General features: G+C 37.8%; 1 protein-coding gene across 4 annotated transcripts in view; it reads right to left on the bottom strand.

The window, feature by feature from the left end:
• The window catches only part of PHF6 (PHD finger protein 6), a 55,626-nt gene that overhangs the window by 26,330 nt on the left and 9,595 nt on the right, over window positions 1-19,701 (bottom strand). For all 4 annotated transcript variants that reach the window (XM_011948722.1, XM_011948721.1, XM_011948724.1 and 1 more), the window contains 2 exons: window positions 9,264-9,397; window positions 8,944-8,987 (listed from right to left, as the gene is read on the bottom strand). In XM_011948722.1, coding sequence (XP_011804112.1) covers window positions 8,944-8,987; window positions 9,264-9,397 — 178 coding nt within the window. The remainder of the gene's footprint in view (window positions 1-8,943; window positions 8,988-9,263; window positions 9,398-19,701) is intronic.

The raw sequence follows: 19,701 nt of genomic DNA, 5'->3' as shown, positions 1-19,701 counted from the left end.
ATGGCTGGTTGGGGAAGCAGCCAGAACACACATCACATTTATCAATTAAGTTCATTGTCTTACATGGGCACGGTTCATGATGTCTCAAAATAATTTGCAATAGCAGTATCAAAGATCATTGATCACAGATCACCATAACGGATTAAAAAAACTGAAAAGGTTTGAAATATTGTGAGAATTGCCAAAATGTGACAGAAACAAAGTGAGCACATCCTGTCGGAAAAAATGATGCCAACAGACTTGTTCAATGCAAGGTTGCCATAAATCTTCAAGTTGTAAAAATGCAGTATCTGTGAAGTACAATAAACTGAAGTGCAATAAAGTAAAGTATGCCTGTACTGAGCCATTGTTTAGAGTAGTACACACATTATTTTTCATTTAATCCTTAGAATAATCCTATGAGGTAGGTTTAAAAAAAACAAAACAAATTTTACAGATGCAATATCTAACGCTCTCCTCTGAGAGAGATCAAGTAATTTGCCCCAGATCATGTGCCTAGGATGTGGCAGAGCTAAGATTCAAACACAGACCTTATTTCAAAGCCCATACTCTTAACCAGTATATAATACTGCCTTCCCAGTACTTCATAAGTCTATTCAGTACTCCTCAACTTAAAAGGTTTTTAAAGAGCTTAACACCAATATCAAAATCTCCCTGTATTTCCATTTAATAAAAGTAATGCAAACTGTGGCCAGGTGCAGTGGCTCAAGCCTGTAATCCCACCACTTTGGGAGGCCAAGGTGGGCGGATCACGAGGTCAGGAGATCAAGACCATCCTGGCCAACATGGTGAAACTCTGCCTCTACTAAAAATAGAAAAATTAGCTTGGCATGGTGGCGCTTGCCTGTAATCCCAGCTACTCGGGAGGCTGAGGCAAGACAATCACTTGAACCAGGGAGGCAGAGGTTGCAGTGAGCCGAGATCGTGCCACTGTACTCCAGCCTGGGCAATAGAATGAGACTCTGTCTCAACTAAACGAACAAACAAAAAACAAACAAAACACTAATATTAAAGCAGGTAAAGGCTGCAAATCTACATAAATTATAACATTTTAAAGATACTTTTAACATAACTATGGTGACCCTATTTCCTGAAACATAAACTGAGTTATATCATTTGACAAGCAATTTCTAATATAAAGTTTCAGAATTGTCCATTAGGGAATCCACCAGGTCCTTGAATAAAATACAGACTATAGCCTCCAAGGTTAGGCACAAAAGATTCCTTTACACCATCTCAGAAAGAAAGGGATTTTGTGGTCACTGTAATTCTAACACTTATCACCACTTTATCTTTTTAAGTAATTTCAGACTTCTAAAAAAAGTTGTCATAAAAATTCCTGTATACCCTTCACTCAGATTCTAAAAATAATATTTTACCACATTTGCTTTATCATTCATTCTCTCTCAATATCCATACACATTTTTTCCTGAAAAGTTTAAGAGTAAAATGCAGCCATGATGTCACCACTGTATTTTAATGTTTGTCACATATCTGTCACTAAATTATGTCCTTCCCAACTCCCCCAAAACTAAAATTTGTCTCATTTGATACATGAGGACACTTCGTCTTGTGAATAAGTTAAACAAGTTAAGACTTTGTGGGGAAGTTTCAGACTTTCTGTCTAGATATCCTTTCTACTTCACACTGTTAAATGATGTGAGAACTTAGGAGGAGGAAGATGGAGCATAAACTACGAAGAAGGTAAGATAAGGAAAATAGTGGTTAAGAAGAGAAGACAATCAGTAAAGGGACAGACAGGGCTTTATAATACTAGGAGGAGTGTTGGTGTACTGGTAAATTGGGCATTACTCTCCCCAATTTACCACACTCAAAAACCTTATAATCGCATAAAATGGTTCTATTTCTGACATCCCTATGTCACACTCTGGGACCACAAATGCTTGTTTTCCTAAGTACTTTCATTCTCATTGTTCAACCCTACTAGGACCTCCAGTCCATTGACGACCTCTTGTTTCTTTTTCTCCTGCCATCACTTCCCTCCCTATCTTGCTCAAACTGCTCTCTTGCAAATATCTGAAACTTCCATATCCCTTTACTTCATTAAACTTGGCAAGATCCCAATTTTTATTTACCCTGCTAGCCACTTTCTCTATGCACATACAGGATCCTGAATTACTGGTGGAAAAGTCACATCACTTGACTGATGGGAATCACTACATAAACTCATAGGTACTAACCTCAACAGTGCCCTCAACCTATTCTGGAAACCTTACATTTCTCCAGGCAAACTTCCTCTCCCAGTCTTCAGAGCTATTCTTTCAAATGGTTCTCTTTCCTTCAGCTTCCAACCCTCACACCTTTTGCTACATTCTCCTTCACAGAGAAGAGAGACCAGATAGGAGCCACTTATCCTGTTTGTTCCCTCCTACTACAGTGGAAATGCCCTCCTATCACAGGCCAGTTGTTTTGCTTGTGTGCTTAATCCTTTTTCCTTTACCTTCAATTTCTTCCTGCCCAAAGCATCCTTTCTCATAAGTGTCTATCAATCAATTAATTCTCCTCCTTAAAAAAAAAAAAAAAAAAAAAAAGCCAAAGGCTGGGAGTCGTGGCTCACACTGGTAATCCCAGCACTTTGAGAGGCTGAGGTGGAGGACTGCTTGAACCCAGGAGTTCAAGACCAGCCTGGGCAATGTGGCAAAACCCCGTTTCTACAAAAATAAATAAATAAATAAAAATGAGCCGGGTGTGGTGGCATATGCCTGTAGTTCTAGCTACTCAGGAGGCTGAGGTGGGAGGATCACTTGAGTCTGGGAGGCTGAGGCTGCAGTGAGCCATGATTGAGCCACTGGACTCCAGCGTGTGTGACGGAGTGAGACTCTGTCTCAAAATAATAAATAAAAATAAAAGGCAATTAAGTGAAAGAGGCCAATCTGAAAAAAGCTATACACTGTATGATTCCAACCATGACATCCTGGAAAAGGCAAAGCTATGGAGACAGTAAAAGTATCAGTGGTTGCCAGAGCTTTGGGAGGGAAAAGGGATGAACAGGTGGAGCACAGGGGATTTTCAAGGCAGTGAAATGACTCTGTATGGGATTTTCAGGGCAGTGAAATGATTCTGTATGATACTGTAATGGTAGGTACATGTCATTATATACATGTCAAAACCCATAGCATGTACCACACCAAGAGTGCACTAACTTAAACTATGGACTTTGGGTGATAATGATGTGCCAATATCACCCAATCTGGTGTGGGATGTTAATAGTGGGTAGGCTCTGTGTGTGTGTGTGTGTGTGTGTGTGTGTGTTAGGGGTTGGGGAACAGGAGATATATGGGAACTCTGTACTTTCTGCTCAATTTTGCTATGAACCTAAAACCGTTCTAAAAATAAAGTCTATCAATCAAGGGAAAAAAGCCACCCTTTAACTTCCTTCTAACTATTCCCCTCCCCTTTACAAGCAAACGTATTAGGAGGCTTACCCGTGTTCCTCTTAACATCGTACACCAGTGTGGTACATTTGTTACAATGGATGAACCAATATAGGCATATCATTATCACCTGAAGTCCACAGTTTACATTAGGGTACTCTTAGTGTGGTACATTCTATGAATTTTGACATGTATGTAACATGCCATGTCACAAATCTCCAATTTCCCACTTCCCATTTGCCGAGGTGCATATCAATATGGCTTTTGCCCCTATTACTTTACCCAAACTATTTTCTAAGGTCACCCATGGCTCTGCTGTCACTGCATCTAATGGATGCTTTTTCAACAGTCTACCAAGTTGACCATTTGGTTCCTTCAGAACTACTCTCTTCCTTTCTTTGGTTTCCAGGATGTAACACTAATCTGGCTTTCCTCCTCCCTCTCTATTCATTGTTTCTCTCTCCCTTTGCAGGCCCATCCTTCTATACCCAGCCTTTAATTGTTAAAGTTCCTCAAGGCTCAGTCCTAAGCCCTTTCCTCTTCTGAACTCTCTCCTTAGGGGATTTTTCCTCCACTCACAAGGATGCAATTATTTATACTCTCACTTGGCACATTTCTATCTCTAGCCAAGGTCTCTATTCTGAGAACAAGAACCATATAATCAATCCATCTGCTTCTCTGATACCCCACTTAACTAGCTCATAGGTATCTTAAACTTGATCTTTCAAACTTACGTCATCAACTTTCCCCAAAAGCTTACTTCACCTCTCCTGTTATCTAAGCAATTGGCAACATCAGTCACCCATTTGCATATGCCAGAAATCTTGGAGTCATCTCTAATATCTCTTATGCCTCATCTCTACACTGGATGCACCTGCTAAGTGCTATCAATTCTATCTTCAAACACTCTTCCTAAATTTGTCTACTTCTGCTCAACCCTGTAATTACAACTCTAGTCCAAGCCTGCTATCATTACTAAACAGGATTCCTACAACAAGCCATTCTGTTTGCTTAAAACCCTCAATTACCTCTTGCTGTTCTTAGGATGATATTCAAAATCCCTACCAATCTGGCCCATGCATTCTCCTCCCAACCTGATGTGCCACTCTACCTATCATTTTTGTTTGTTTGAGTAAGAGACAGAGTCTCACTCTGTTGCCTAGGCTGGAGTGCAGTGGCGTGATCGTAGCTCACTGCAGCCTTGAAATTCTGGGCTCAAGTAATCCTCCTGCCTCAGCCTCCCGAGTAGCTGGGACTACAGGTGCACAGAACTATGCTCAGCTAATTTTTAAATTTTTTGTAGAGAGAGGGTCTCGCTATGTTGTCCAGGCTGGTCTTAAACTCCTGGCCGTAAGCCATCTCCTCACTGGAGCCTCCCAAAATGCTGGGATTACAGGCATGAACCACCATGCCTGCCCCAATCTATCTTTTACTTACATAGCTTTCTATCAATTCCTTGGAAGTGTCAAGTTCCTTCCTGTCTAAGTCTTCAAAGATCCTGTTCCTTCTGCATAGAATGTGCCTCCAATCCTCTTTAGTCTTTTAAGACTTAATTTAAATGAAATTTTCTCACAGGTCCCCCCAAACATTTGCTCATGGCACTCTAATTTCTCATTCATATGATTTATTACAATTGTAACCTATTACTTGTGCAACTATTTAGTGTACATCTCTCACATTAGACTTCAAGCCCTTTGGGGCAGAGACCCATCTAATTTATCCCTATCTCCCCAATTACCTAACAGGCCTGGCAAATAGTAGCTGAAATGTATTTACCAGCTTGTATATAATTCCAGAGGGACTCTGTCCTCAGTTAACTGTCACCATTGATAGGGGAGATATTTTGCATCAGAAATGCTTTCCTTTTATTTTGGAGACTGAGTCTTGTTCTGTCACCCAGGCTGGAGTGCAAATGGCATAATCTCGGCTCACTGCAACCTCCGCCTCCTGGGTTCAAGCAATTCTCCCGCTTCAGCCTCCTGAGTTGCTGGGATTACAGGTGTGCGCTACCACACCCAGCTAATTTTTGTATTTTCAGTAGAGACAGGGTTTCACCATGTTGGCCAGGCTGGTCTCGAACTCCTGACCTCAGGTGATCCACTAGCCTTGTCCTTCCAAAGTGCTGGGATTACAGGAATGAGCCACTGCACCAGCCCAGAAATGCTTTCTTGCATGTTTGGAATCATTTTATAGGCAGCTTATCTAAGCCCATCCCCACTAACAGGTAAATACATATAGTTCCTGGGATGGGCATTCTAATAACCTAGTGACATAATGATAGTTAAAAACTCCACATAGGTTATTTTAAATTGCTTTTCAAATTCACAGTCCACTTTTTCTGAAGCAAAACGGATGACATAGGTTTTAGGTATTTAATATTCAATAATATTTTATTTGTGATGGGAAAATTGAATTGCTATATTATGCAATTATTCTCAAATTTAGTATTTCAAAACAGCTCATTTTATATAAAGCTAACATGGCAGACTGAATTATATATTAATAGCATTTATCATATCAAGTATTAGCAAAGTAAGTATTGAGCCACAGATGGAAAATGACCAAGACATTACCATAGATGTTAATTCCTCTTTGCTCTGGAGACTAGTGCAGCAGAATTCTTAAAAGACAGTCCCTGAAATACAATCCTATAACCTCCCATCATAAATCACGATCATAAAGGAGAACATATGTTTCCCATTAGAACAATGGAATAATTGGAAGTTCTGTTTCTGACAAAGCACTCAAAATCAACTAAATTTGAGATAGATCAATGTGATAAAAGCCAGAAATCAATAAACATAAAGCTTTAATACTTTATAGAATTATTCTTTCAAGGTCTACAATGTGAGTATAAACACACTATATATAAAAATGATACAAACCCCCGCCCACTGTTCTACAGATGTACACATCGAATCCCAAATTCAAATTAATTGTATCACAAATCTGAAGTTATAATAATGCTGCCAGTTACATTAAAAGAAAAGTTGTCTTGAAAAGTATGAATTTAGATCTGTCACTATTAAGCTTCACAGTGCTAAAACATGGCCAAAATTATTCTCCTTTATATAGTTTGCAGTGACTTCTCCCTACCACTAGATGGTACTATCAGCTTCAGAAATTCAGGGAATAAAATGGGAGCTGTTTATATTAATCAGTATATATTAATCATCCTTAATTATCTCAAATATCCTGTCTCAGTGTGCTCATACTTGTATTCATCAGATCATGAGTCTCAATCCTCAACTTAACATACAGCATAACATAGTCTCAATCCTCAGCTTAACATACAGTGTAACATCGTCTCAATCCTCAGCTTAACTTGGATTGTTTGAAATGGGGATGGATACCCCATTCTCCATGATGTGCTTAATTAACATTGCATGCCTGTATCAAAATATCTCATGTACCCCATAAATATATACACCTACTCTGTACTCACAAAAATTAAAAATTAAGAAAAAACCATATAGGGCCACTACAATCTTAAAGAGTATGAAATAAATGTACTGTTAAAATCTGAAATAATTAAAGGTGGAAAAGCATACTCAATCTTTCACAAAGGATTTTCCAATTCAATTCTAGAATTCAGTGAGGAGAAAACAGAAGAAAAGCATTATTAAGGTTTTTTGCGTCATATTTTATCACTTCAAAAAACTGTTATTATTTATCCAGTTTGTTTACCTTAAAGACTAGATTTTGCTAATGACTGTGTTTTTAACCAACACTTTAAAGTATTTGGACTAATCTCAAGTCCAGAAGTGGAAACAATATTGTTTTGTATTACAAAAGCCAAGATCTAGAGATCAAAAAGGGCCACCAATTTTAACATGCGAATACCAATAATTAGGTAAATCTTTATAAAAGAAACAACTTCCCAAAACAACAGTGCTCAAACCATTATAATTCTAAGCAACATATTCTCAAAAGCAAACAAAAATTTTAAAGATATCTAATCTAAATGAAGGGATAGAACAATTGCAGATTACATCTAAGCCATTTTATATTGCTAGTAAAAGTACCAAAACCATCTGTTTGAAAATGTTTGAAACAAGTCAGAACTCAATATCAGAGTTTTCCCATACTTTTTACAGACCAAGTACAACTTGGCTAACTACATATAAACATGACTAACCTGGTTTTATATAAATTTAAGTAGAAACAAACTATAAAATAATGTTTAAAATTTGTATTTTAAATTTGGTTACTTATTAACACATTCGCATTTTTTTAAGTACTACAAATGTGAATAAAAATTTAACAGAAAGCCTGGTGATCACAAAATGTACTACTATTGCCAAGTTCACATCATTTATAATATGACAGTAGCAAGGATCCCAATTAGCATCCTTAAAGAAACACACAGCTGACCAGGCACAGTGGCTCACGCCTGTAATCCCAGCACTTTGGAAGGCCGAGAGGAGTGGATCACCTGAGGTCAGGAGTTCAAGACCAGCCTGGCCAACATGGTGAAATCCCGTCTCTTCTAAAAATACAAAAATTAGCAGAGTGTAGTGGCGGGTGCCTGTAATCCCAGCTACTCAGGAGGCCGAGGCGGGAGAATCGCCTGAACCCAGGAGGCAGAGGTTGCAGTGATCCGAGATTGCGCCACTGCACTCTGGGCAACACAGCAAGATTCCGTCTCAAAAAAAGAAAGAAAACAGAAAAGAAACGAGTTCAGGCGCGGTGGCTCACGCCTGTAATCTCAGCACTTTGGGAGGCCGAGGTGGGCAGATCACGAGGTCAGGAGATCGAGACCATTCTGGCTAACGCGGTGAAACCCTGTCTCCACTAAAAATACAAAAAACTAGCCAGGCGTGGTGGCAGGCGTCTGTCGTCCCAGCTACTCGGGAGGCTGAGGCAGGAGACTGGTGTGAACCTGTGAGGCGGAGCTTGCAATGAGACAAGATTGCACTACTGCACTCCAGCCTGGGCAACAGAGTGAGACTCCGTCTCAAAAAAAAAAAGAAACGAAACACGCAGCCACCAGCGTAATTTCTTACTAAAGATAGCTTTTCAACATATACTTTACAAGGACTTTGGGGTAAAAGTTTTCTTACAAGTTCAGATCTTGGCTGGGCGCAATGGCTCATGCCTGTAATCCCAGCACTTGGGGAGGCTGAGGCAGGTGGATCACGAGGTCAGGAGTTCAAGAGCAGCCTGGCCAACATGGTGAAACCCTGTCTCCACTAAATACACAAAAATTAGCTGGCATGGTGGCGCGCGTCTGTAATCCCAGCTACTCAGGAGGCTGAGGCAGGAGAATTGCTCGAAACTGGAAGGCTGAGGTTGCAGTAAGCTGAGATCACGCCACTGCACTCCAGCCTGGGTGACAGAGCAAGACTTCGTTTCGGGAAAAAAATAAAAAGTTCAGATCTTTTTACTATGCACATTAGTTTATCCTAACACTTTTCTCAATTCTTCTAAATGTACTGAATGTTGAGATATATCTTATGGTTAAAATTGATATAGTACAATTCACTAATTTGTACTCAAATTTCTTCTTGAAACTGAAAAGTGGCTGAAACGTGGCTAAATGATGTACCTTCGGAGTTATGTGCAGTTTTCTTGTGTTTTCGGCAATAGACCCTATAAAAAATGAAGAAATCAAAAATTAGTAAACAAACTAAACTCACTTTTCAAGTTAAGAAAATGAGCAGTACACTTCACCCCCATTCACTAGCTGGATTCAAAAAATATTATTAAACTTCCTGTACTATTTCTCTAAGTATTAAATTTCTTATCAAAAACACCCTTTATGATGACGATGAAATGCTTTGAAATGGGAAAAATTTTTACAAAAGCCCAAAGAAAGTATAATTGTTAAAAAAAAACAACAAACTTAAAGAGAAGCTAAATAATTACATGTAAATTCCTTGTGAAGGTTTCTCTCGTATTTGAGCTTTATCATGCAATGCACAGTGGTAGTGGTATGTCCTGTGACATGTTTTCACATCACAACCAATTGTTGCTCCAGGACAATGGCACAAAGAACACATCTGCAGCAAAATGACAAAATAATATTATTAGTATGTGACTTTCTAAAGCTGTATATCAGATTAGAGGCATATCAATTTCTGTCAAGGAAACAAATTGGTTATTGAAAACTTTTGGAATTAATGCTATTTTTCTTCTTTTCTCTCCTTAGAATAACCGGAATAAAATTCTTCTGGGGTATTTTGTTCCCACGTTAAACACTGACAAAATTAACAGAATGTTATTAATGTCTATTATTTCATTATGGTCAAGAGAAAATTTGAAATACTGTAATTCAGGAATGTGAGTTGCATGTAACATTATAAAAGAGAACTTTTTATGCAATCCAGATCTTCCTGGGTATAAGTAACTGGAGAAAATGTCTCATACCAGAAAAAAATGTTTCCCTTAAAATTTCCACTTAATTGCTAGGCACGGTGGCTCATGCCTGTAATCCCAGCACTTTAGGAGGCAGAGGCGGGCAGATCACAAGGTCAGGAATTCAAGACCAGCCTGGCCAATATGGTGAAACTCCAACTCTACTAAAAATACAAAAAAATTAGCTGGGCATGGTGGCGCACGTCTGTACCCCCAGCTACTTGGGAGGCTGAAGCAGAAATGCTTGAACCCAGGAGGTGGAGGTTGCAGTGAGCCGAGATCGCACCACTACACTCCAGCCTGGGCAACAGAGCGAGACTCCGTCTTAAAAAAAAAAAAAAAGAAATTCCACTTAATTAATGAGACTCTGTGGGGAAAAAAATCTCACATAACTTACTATTTGAAAACCTGGTAAAATCCATTTAAAGTGAGGGAAGGAGAGAGGATAAAAGAATTAGGTAGTGTTTTTAATACCTTGAGCTCTGAGACTATTTTATGATGTCAAGTTGATTATATTGTGAAAATATGCATGGTACTTCAGTTTAATCTATGTCACTTACCTCTTGCATTACGAATTCAGGTAAACATATAACAGATGCTTTCAATGTATTTTATTATACCTTACCTTTTGAATTTAATGGATAATTCATATTGATCAACTAGCTCATACTCTACATTTAGGAAAAAAGTTATCTTTAAAAAGTTATGTAACAATGACTTTCAGTGGTTTTGATTAACATATCATAATGTACTGTACCAAGTGAACTTTTATAATGAGGCCATTTAACTGTAGATGACATGCCCAAATAGATTCACAACAAGCTAAATCTAAAAAACTGTTCATTTGTTTCTTGGTTGCTGGACACCTTGTTCTAAAGTGTTCTCATCCCTTTTTTATTAATTTGAACATAAAGAACACTTAGCATTCCTAGCTTTTGGATTACTCGGCCTCTAAGCAATATTGGTGTATCAAGAGGCTAATATAAATTCCAATAAAATTTCTTACATTTCTCTAAGCAAGTCAAACACTCACACTCTCATTCAAGCTATCGTTTTAAAAATATTCATATATAAGTCAGAAACAGAAACAGTCTTGCTACAGCTGTTTCCCAGAAAACATGAGGGTCAGTGCCCACTATTGATACAAGAAATACCCCTTTCTTCCTTAAATAAATATAGAAACTTCAAAGTATTACTGTAAAAAGAAATACTATGCCAAATTATCAAGAAGGCAAAGCTTTTGGATGGCTTATAAATTCTTAAGGAGGTAGAGCATTTGAACTGTTGCTTAATTACAAAGTTCTATTATATTAAAGAAATTTTAGAAAACACAAAAGAGCACAAAGAAAATTTTTAAATCACTCATACTCACCAAGCAGAGACGCCTCACAGTATTACAATGCTTATGTGAAACTAATTCTATACATACTATTTTGCAATCTATTCTTTTAACGCATCAAACACTATCCCACTTCACTAAGAACTTTAGGGAAAGTAGTTTATCTTGAAACTTACATCTAAAACAGGTTTAGATGGGTACATTTTGAAAAAAAATTATTAAATTCAATTAGCAAGCAAAACTGAAAAGAGAGGTGCCATTTAAAATACTATATTGAGCTCAACATTGACAAGATACAGTTAAGATGGGCACTCTTGTATACAGCTGGAAATTGGTACATACTCTCTAGAATGCAGTTTGCCTGATTCAACAAGGTTTTTTCTAAAATTTGTATTCTCTAAGCCACTAATTTTACTCTATAAATCTAGTCTAAAAAATAATCAGACTCAAGCAATTAATGCGCAAGCACAATCATTGTAGAATTATTTAGAACAGTCTAAAATGTAAAACCACCTATCAACAACTGAAAAACGTTTAAGGTCGGGTGCAGTGGCTCATGCCTGTAATCCCAGCACTTTGGGAGGCTGAGGCAGGCACATCACCTGAAGTTGGGAGTTCGAGACCAGCCTGGCCAACATGGAGAAACCCTGTCTGAACTAAAAATACAAAATTAGCCGGGTGTGGTGGTGCATGCCTGTAATCCCAGCTACTCGGGAGGCTGAGGCAGGAGAATCGGTTGAACCCAGAAGGCGAAGGTTGCAGTGAGCCAAGATTGCACCACTGCACTCCAGCCTGGGCAAAAAGAGTGAAAGTCCATCTCAAAAAAAAAAAAAGAAAAAAAAAGAAAGAAAGGAAAAGAAAAAGAAAAAGAAAAATGTTTAAATAAATTATACACATGAGAAAATGTTCTACAGCCTTTCTTTACAAATAAATTGGAATGGCACAGGAAGATCTATGTGTAATGTTAAGTAAAAAAAATGAGGCAGAATACAAAACTATGTGAATTATGAACCCAACTATGTTTATAACATAGATTCTTTAAAACAGGTAGAAGTAAAAACAGCAAAATGCTAAGTGGCTATCTCTGGGTGGCTGGTTTTCTTTATAATGCCCTGTATTTTGATTTTTCTACAATGGGCAAAAGTACTTTTATATGCAAAAATATTATTTAAAAAACAAATTAGGAAAACTCCAGTAAATGCTTTCAATACCCATCTCTCAGTCTGGTGAGAATAAGATGGGAACCAAAAACCCAAAATATACCAAAATAGTTTTTGGCTGGTTATAAATTTAAATCTGCCCAAAGTAACTGGTTTTAAGCTGCTATGGTGAAATAAATGCATTTTGCAAATAACCAGTTAACTATAGCGACTCAAGACAGATAATTTTTTTAAAGCTTACTTTACTTTTATAGTCAGTTTCACTCAAGAAAGAGAAGAAAGAGGAAGACATACCAATAAAAAATATTTTCAGAGTGGAAACTTCTTTACAAGGTTAGGAGTTGGAATTTTGCTAAATTGGAATTCACAAGACCTATTTTATGCAGCATTCACATACAAGCAGTCGAATTTCCGGCAAGGTACTAACAAAATAGCAAAAATTATCCATAATAAAACCAAAATACAATGTTTACATTTGCTTGCTTACCTATGAATACAAAAAGGAAAAATTATCTTAGTCTACCATGCTATATTCCAACCTCTAAAATAATCCTTTTTCTCTAAACTCCTATGGGACTTAAGAGATACATATATATATAAACTGTTCATTTTGGCTCTTATCATTTTACTCCATTATATGGCTAATTATCTTTATAAATACATAAATTTTATCAATCAATTCATTCTAGACAGAATTTATTTTTGAAGACTAACACTGTGCCTTACAAAGTAGTGTTCAGTAAGTATGTCACTGCAAACATACTCTATTATTGAAGATTTTAATCTTACGGCATATTTTTTCTCATTCATGTTTCTAATACCTGCAGATTTAACATAATTATCTTCAGCTACTTCTAAAAATATTTAAACATGCTGATCTAGGACTGGGAATGGTGAAATTGGGGAGATCAATCCAGTTGGAGCAGCACAGAATCAACAGCGGCAAGAATGTTTCAGGGAAAAGATTAGCCCCACTAGAAACAAGGTTGAGAACTAAGATGAGATAAAAAGAAAAATTAAAGGAGCTGAGAAACCAGATAGGTGGCTAGTCCAGTTTAAAAAATGTTATAGGAAATAAAAATAAAACAGAGGTGTTCCCTAGAAAAATGTGAAATAACTGGAAAATGGGGACCCCTCTACCACAAGACACCTGGTTGGTTATACCCTAATAATGGCTCCAGTATCTCCCTTTACACAAAACATTTGCTCTTCAATTTACCACAGTCCCTACTGGGGCTTCAGCAAAATGACTGTCAGCTGCCATGTACCATCATGCTTACGCAGTATCCATGGTTTCCTCAAACGTGGGAAAATGAAAGTTAACCTGACAGAAACGTGTTTTTCAAGAACAATGGGAGATCTCTCCCCCAATCCCCCCAAAAAAGGCCTGCTCCATATATCAAATATTCTGTTGAGGGCTAATTTCCTGCCCCCATCATAGGCATACATGTTAATTCTCAGCTTATCCTGCTTGTATCCTGATTTCAAGTTCTTGATTTAGATAGAGGTGAAAACTTCTTCATTAACAATGATTTTTCTTTTACTCTCCTATTCAGTTTGCTACCTAGTCGACCTAGCAAATCTTAGTAATTAATTACCAGCTTCAAATTAGGGATACTGGAAAAAGAGGCCCTGTCTTATTATAGATATTTGCACGGCATCTCTATAAGCTACACTAACTTAAGGTTAAATTGTGCAACATAAGCAGAGTCTCAAGGAGCTGACCCACTGATGAAAGAGGAACTAAGTCATGCATGAGAGGAGACACAAGGAACTAAATGGACTAAGACTTAGCTAATTTCGGGTAGGAGCCAGAGGCTGGGACATACCTGCTCCTCAGTCAACTTAACTAGGACAGGACTGAAATTCAGTTTGCAAAAAGAAGTCTTAAAGAGCACAAGGAAAAATATTGCTTTCTCAGTAACCATAGGGGAGTAAAATGAAAATGAGATTGCCAACTTCTACAATAGGCTCTTGGGGAAAAGCTGGAACCTAATGGTCAGACAGAGCCATAGGGAACTAAGGAAAGAAAGGCTGCCTGCAACTTAGCTTTTGTCCAGCTTCATCGCCCTATAATATGTCTGTCAGTAACTGACTACCAGTGTATAGATAGACATTCTCACAGCCAAGCAGTCAACTGTTCTCAAGAAACCTGCTCCAAGAAAACTGCTACGAATGCACAGACAAGGCAAAGGAGGGTACAAAAAGAGGTCACATTCTTGAGCCTGTAGGCAAAGAAAAAAAAAAAATGCCAAAAGCTCTTGGAGTAGGGAACACTGTTCCGAGGATATTTTCACAGGAGGTATGAGCCAAAAACAAAGTGAGAGCAGCTTACCTTACGCAGGTGCTTGGCTTTTGGTTTTGTTTTTAATAACAGATAATATTACCTCCAATAAATACTAGAAAGTGACAGTACAGTTGGGGCAAGTTTTCAGAGATGCACCCAAAAATGCTCCTTAACTCCAGCTTCACTGCTTTATTTATAGTAATACCTCACATATCCAAATAACTAGACAACAGAGTGGCTCTGAATTATCTGGTTAACTGCTGTTTTAGTTTTCATTTGTTAAATTTATGTGTTAAAAATTCCTTAAAAAGTGCCACTTCATGGGAGGGTGGAATATGAACTTATAACTGTTTGTATGATCCTTTAGTTACTATCTGTTAAAAACAGCATTTTGAAGGCGTTCTCATAAAAACACAAACACTACTTTTAAGGTTTAAATGGAAAGCCAGAAAACAATAGTGAAATCTGAAAGCTGTCAGTCATTGAAAAGTGACAAGTTGCTTGAAAAACAGATTAGGAACTTAAATTCCAGGTACTTCTAAAAAATAGGGCCACTGAAAAGTACTCGTTAAATTTTTACTAGATTTAACAGGCTAAATCTAAGCAGTTACTGAATAGGTTATTTCAGATGTCTTGGAAATGGGAGGGAAATGAACTAAGCCTTAACCTCATCTCCTGACCTTGCTCAGAATATCACACACTCCAACTCTGTCCAACTCTCTGCATCATGACTGATGAGGAATATAAATTCTCTTATTGGAGTTTCTGAAGTTTCTTTTTGTGTATTGAAAGATTCAGACAGACATTTTCTGAACTCAGATTTTTATGTCCAAGCTTTTCTCGGGTATGGGTTTTTCCAGCTGAGGGTACTCTAAACTGCTATACTGCTTGCTATATTTAGTCTGTGAAGAACACCTCGTCCACATCTATGCTCAAATAAGTACCGAGATAGCCCCCAAAACCAAGAATATGTTTTGTTTATATTATTGGTTTTGGATCTCCTCCATTAGCAAAAATAAATGAGAATTTTATAATGAAATTACTTGACAGTATTCCCAATTGCCAAAAAGTATTAAATGGAGGCAAATAAAAAAATTGTGCATTAAAAAAAATTTATTCAGTAATAGCCAAAGATCCAATTTTCTCCACCACTACACTTCCAAGTTTCTCTTTGACCTTACATTCATTCTCCTTTATCACTTCAAAAGTAAAGCAAAGTTCATTTTAATATAAATGACTGGTAAAATATCTGCATACATTAAAATTAATCTGCATGCCATAATTGGAGCTTTTAAAAAAATTCACATTTATATGAATACATTCACAATGTATGTACACTAAGGTACACAGATGACAATGAGGCCACTGAACAAATCTTCAGGAAGAAAATTTACCTCTTTTCCTCCCTACAGAAGGCATCCTTCTGTGGGCCTAATCCATGGGATTTACAAACTTTATTTGTAAATATTTTTATTTACATACATTCACAATGTATGTACACTAAGGTACACAGATGACAATGAAGCCACTGAACAAATCTTCAGGAAGAAAATTTACCTCTTTTCCTCCCTACAGAAGGCATCCTTCTGTGGGCCTAATCCATGGGATTTACAAACTTTATTTGTAAATATTTTTATTTACATTTTTTTACAATTAAAGTAAAAATATTTTTATTTACAAAAAACTCTGTTTTTTGTAAATAAAAAGTTTAATTAAAACACGGCCACGCTCATTTCTTTGTGTATTGTCTGTGATTTCAACTGAGACTACATAGCTTGCAAAACCTTAAATATTGTCTGGTCCTTTACAGAAAGTTTGCCAACCCCTGACCCAAGGCAATGGTCCGTAACCAGGGCTGTTCATCAAAAATCACCTGGGAGGCCGGGCATGGTGGCTCACGCCTCTGTAATCCCAGCACTTTGGGAGGCCAAGGCAGGCGGATCACGAGGTCAGGAGATCGAGACCATCCTGGCCAACATGGTGAAACCCCCAACCCTGTCTCTACTAAAAATACAAAAATTAGCTGGGCGCGCTGGTGCGTGCCTGTAATCCCAGTTACTCAGGAGGCTGAGGCAGGAGAATGGCTTGAACCAGGGAGATGGAGGTTGCAGTGAGCCAAGATCACACAACTGCACTCCACCCTGGCGACAGAGTAAGACTCCGTCTAAAAAAAAAAAAAAAAATCTGGGAACCTTTTTCAAAAGATACCTGTCTGCAGCACAACCCTCACCCCTGCCCCTTTTCTGATTTAGTAGAGTTGGTTAGGTACCACTGCTCTAAGGATTTAGTAGCACCAAGAGTCATCTAGAATCTTCAGCTTCTGTGATTGCAGAAAGCAAAGTGGCAGCATTCTATACAATGTGGGTATTCCATTTTGCCCCTACTGAATGCTAAGTAAGTCACACAATCTATTATAAATAGCACTGGCATTTAATACTTGTTTAATATTTTTTGACCACTTCCTCCTCCTTGAAACTCTTCATCTTTGACTTCCATAGCTTCCCTCTCCTGGAGGAACACATTTCAACTCTCATTTTCTATGGAGTCTTCTGACTTCTCATAATTATTGTGATCCTCTTTCCCAGCTCTCCTGTGTCATTCTTTACATACTTCTAAGGCTAAACCATATTTATTCATGTTTACATTCAAAGTACCTAGCATTGTGCTGGTAGAAAGTGGGCACTCAAGTATTTGATAAACAGGTAAATTCTAAACTCTATATTGTATGGGAACTTGACTAATATAATACCCAAGGAAACAATAAACACAAAACTATACTGAGGGAGCGAAGGCTGAAGAAACATGAAAACTCTCACGTTTGAGGCACACACAGCTCTCTATACTCTCTGGAAAAAAATAATCAACCTGATTTTTCCCTCTAAATTACTCTCCTCCCTTTTCAAACCGCTCAAGTTGCAAACAACACTAAAACACTAATTAACCAAAACAGAGGAATTTTGTGCTACGCCATGACTTCCCTAGTCAATTTATACCTAGCCTGTTATTAAGGCTTCACACTATTATCCAGCTGAAGCCCTTTCTATCTTCAAAGTCCACCAACGAGTGCCCACTTATTTATTAGAACACTATTGAGCACAAAGAAGACACCAAGCACCATATTAAGAGTTTTCTATGCATTATCCCCATGTCATGCTAGGCTGGGCAAAGAGAATACAGTCTTACTCTCACAGAGTCAACAATACAGTGGAGAAGAAAGGCTTGCACATGTGTATCAAATACAATGCATATTGTGTTATGCTGTATGACAGAAACAAAGTGTGAAGTTTGAGCTGGATCTCAAAAACAGATAGAACTTTTGAGAGGCAGCTAGGAGGAAAAAAGAGCCGCAAGCAGAGATGAAAATCAGTATGTGCACCGCAATGGGGTCAGAGACAGGATGCCTGGAAAACCCAGAGGAGAGAGAATGAGATAAGGATGGAAAAAGTGGGTTAAGACAAGACTTCTGAATGGCAGGCTGAGGCCTCTGGACATTATATTGTATGCAGTAAGAAATCATGAAAGGTTTCCCGTTAGGGAGTGGCATTAGCTTTTAAAAGCAGAGATCAGGTAACTATCAGTAGTATGCTGGAAGGGTGGGAGGAGCAAGACTGGACATAGGGTAGCATTAAGAAAGAAAAGGCAGACATCCCACAAATAGGACTGACATGACTGATATGGAAGAAGGAAGAGTTGATGGTAAAGGATTCAGAAAGAGAATCAGGTTTGGGGAGGGGCGGGTGATGAACTGGTTTAGACAGGTTGAGTTTAACATACCCGCAGGACATCTATGTAGAGTAGACAGATATGCTGCCATCATTATACTTCATTCTTCACAGTGACTATTGTATATCACCTGTCTCCTGAAAAATCCTGCTTTTACCCTTCCCCATCCCTTCCTATCTGAGTTGAAATTCCTCTCTAATGTTGGAAGACCCTGCAATCATCCCACCTTACTCAACTGGGGTGGGTCTCAAAGACCTATTCTGGTATGGCTAACCTATTAATATTTCCTAGACTCATTCCATTTTTTTAACCTTACCAGCTCTAGGAAGCAGTCTGAACTATCTCAATAGGTAAGACTCCTCCCAGGCAGAAGACACCCTGTTCTTTAAAATGCTAAGTACTCCACTGGTACTGAGTAAATAACAAAGTGAAGACTATGTGGAAATCGTCTTTTTATTTTCAGAGGCTACAAATATATGTGGAGGGTAATATCACAATATTCTTACATACGATGTGTATAGGGTTTTTGTCCTAAAAATTAACAAGATATTACTACTTAATAGAACATATTAATAGGAGTCTGATTATGTCCTAAATTCAGTACTATTTCCATCTTTATTAGAAAACTGCTAAGCTGTAATCATTGTTTCTTTAAATGTGATTTTGGAGTGTAGCTTAAAAGACAGTCTAGCGTAACCTGGTGATTAGGAGTTCTGGCTTGGGAGTCAACTGACCCTGGATTCAAATCCCAGCTCTGCCACTTACTAGCTACAGTCAGGTTACTTAATTCATCTGAGCCTCAATTTCCTCACATGTAAGAGAATACTTCCCTATCTCACAACATGATTATAAGCATTAAAAAGGATCATATAATTAAAAAACTTAGTACAGTCCCTAGCACACGTTAAGTGTCTAACAAATGTTAGCTATTTCTACTACTAGAAAAAGCAGGAAAACTGTTCAGAGGATTTCATAAGACATGAGTAAAATTTAGTTTGAAAAAAGGGAATGTTTAGGAGTGACCTGAGGACAGTCATCAAGTATATGAAGGGTTTTTTAATAAGGAAAAAAAAAAAAACCCCAAATATTTATTTAATGGAAGGAGACAGATCTAAAATGGCTTTAAATTAAGAGAAATACTTAATTTATACAGAAGGATGAATTTCTCAACTCTGAAGACTGTTATATATTACTAGTCTTGTTTCAGGTTACTTGGGTAGAATCACAATTTTTTGATATATTTAAGAACAGGGCAAAATTTTCTTTTTTTTTTTAAAGAGAGGACCTCACTCTATCACCCAGGCTAGATGGACATAGTGGCACAATCATAGCTCACCACAGCCTTGAACTCCTGAGATTATGCAATCCTCCCACCTCAGCCTCTTGAGTAGCTAGGTCTACAGGAACACACCACATTTCAAATTTTTTTTTTTTTTTTTT

The sequence above is a fragment of the Colobus angolensis genome, unplaced genomic scaffold (genome assembly GCF_000951035.1).
Source record: "Colobus angolensis palliatus isolate OR3802 unplaced genomic scaffold, Cang.pa_1.0 Scaffold283, whole genome shotgun sequence".
NCBI lineage: Eukaryota > Metazoa > Chordata > Mammalia > Primates > Cercopithecidae > Colobus > Colobus angolensis.
Note: the sequence above shows the minus strand (reverse complement) of the source record. Positions and strands in the feature narration are given on the sequence as shown.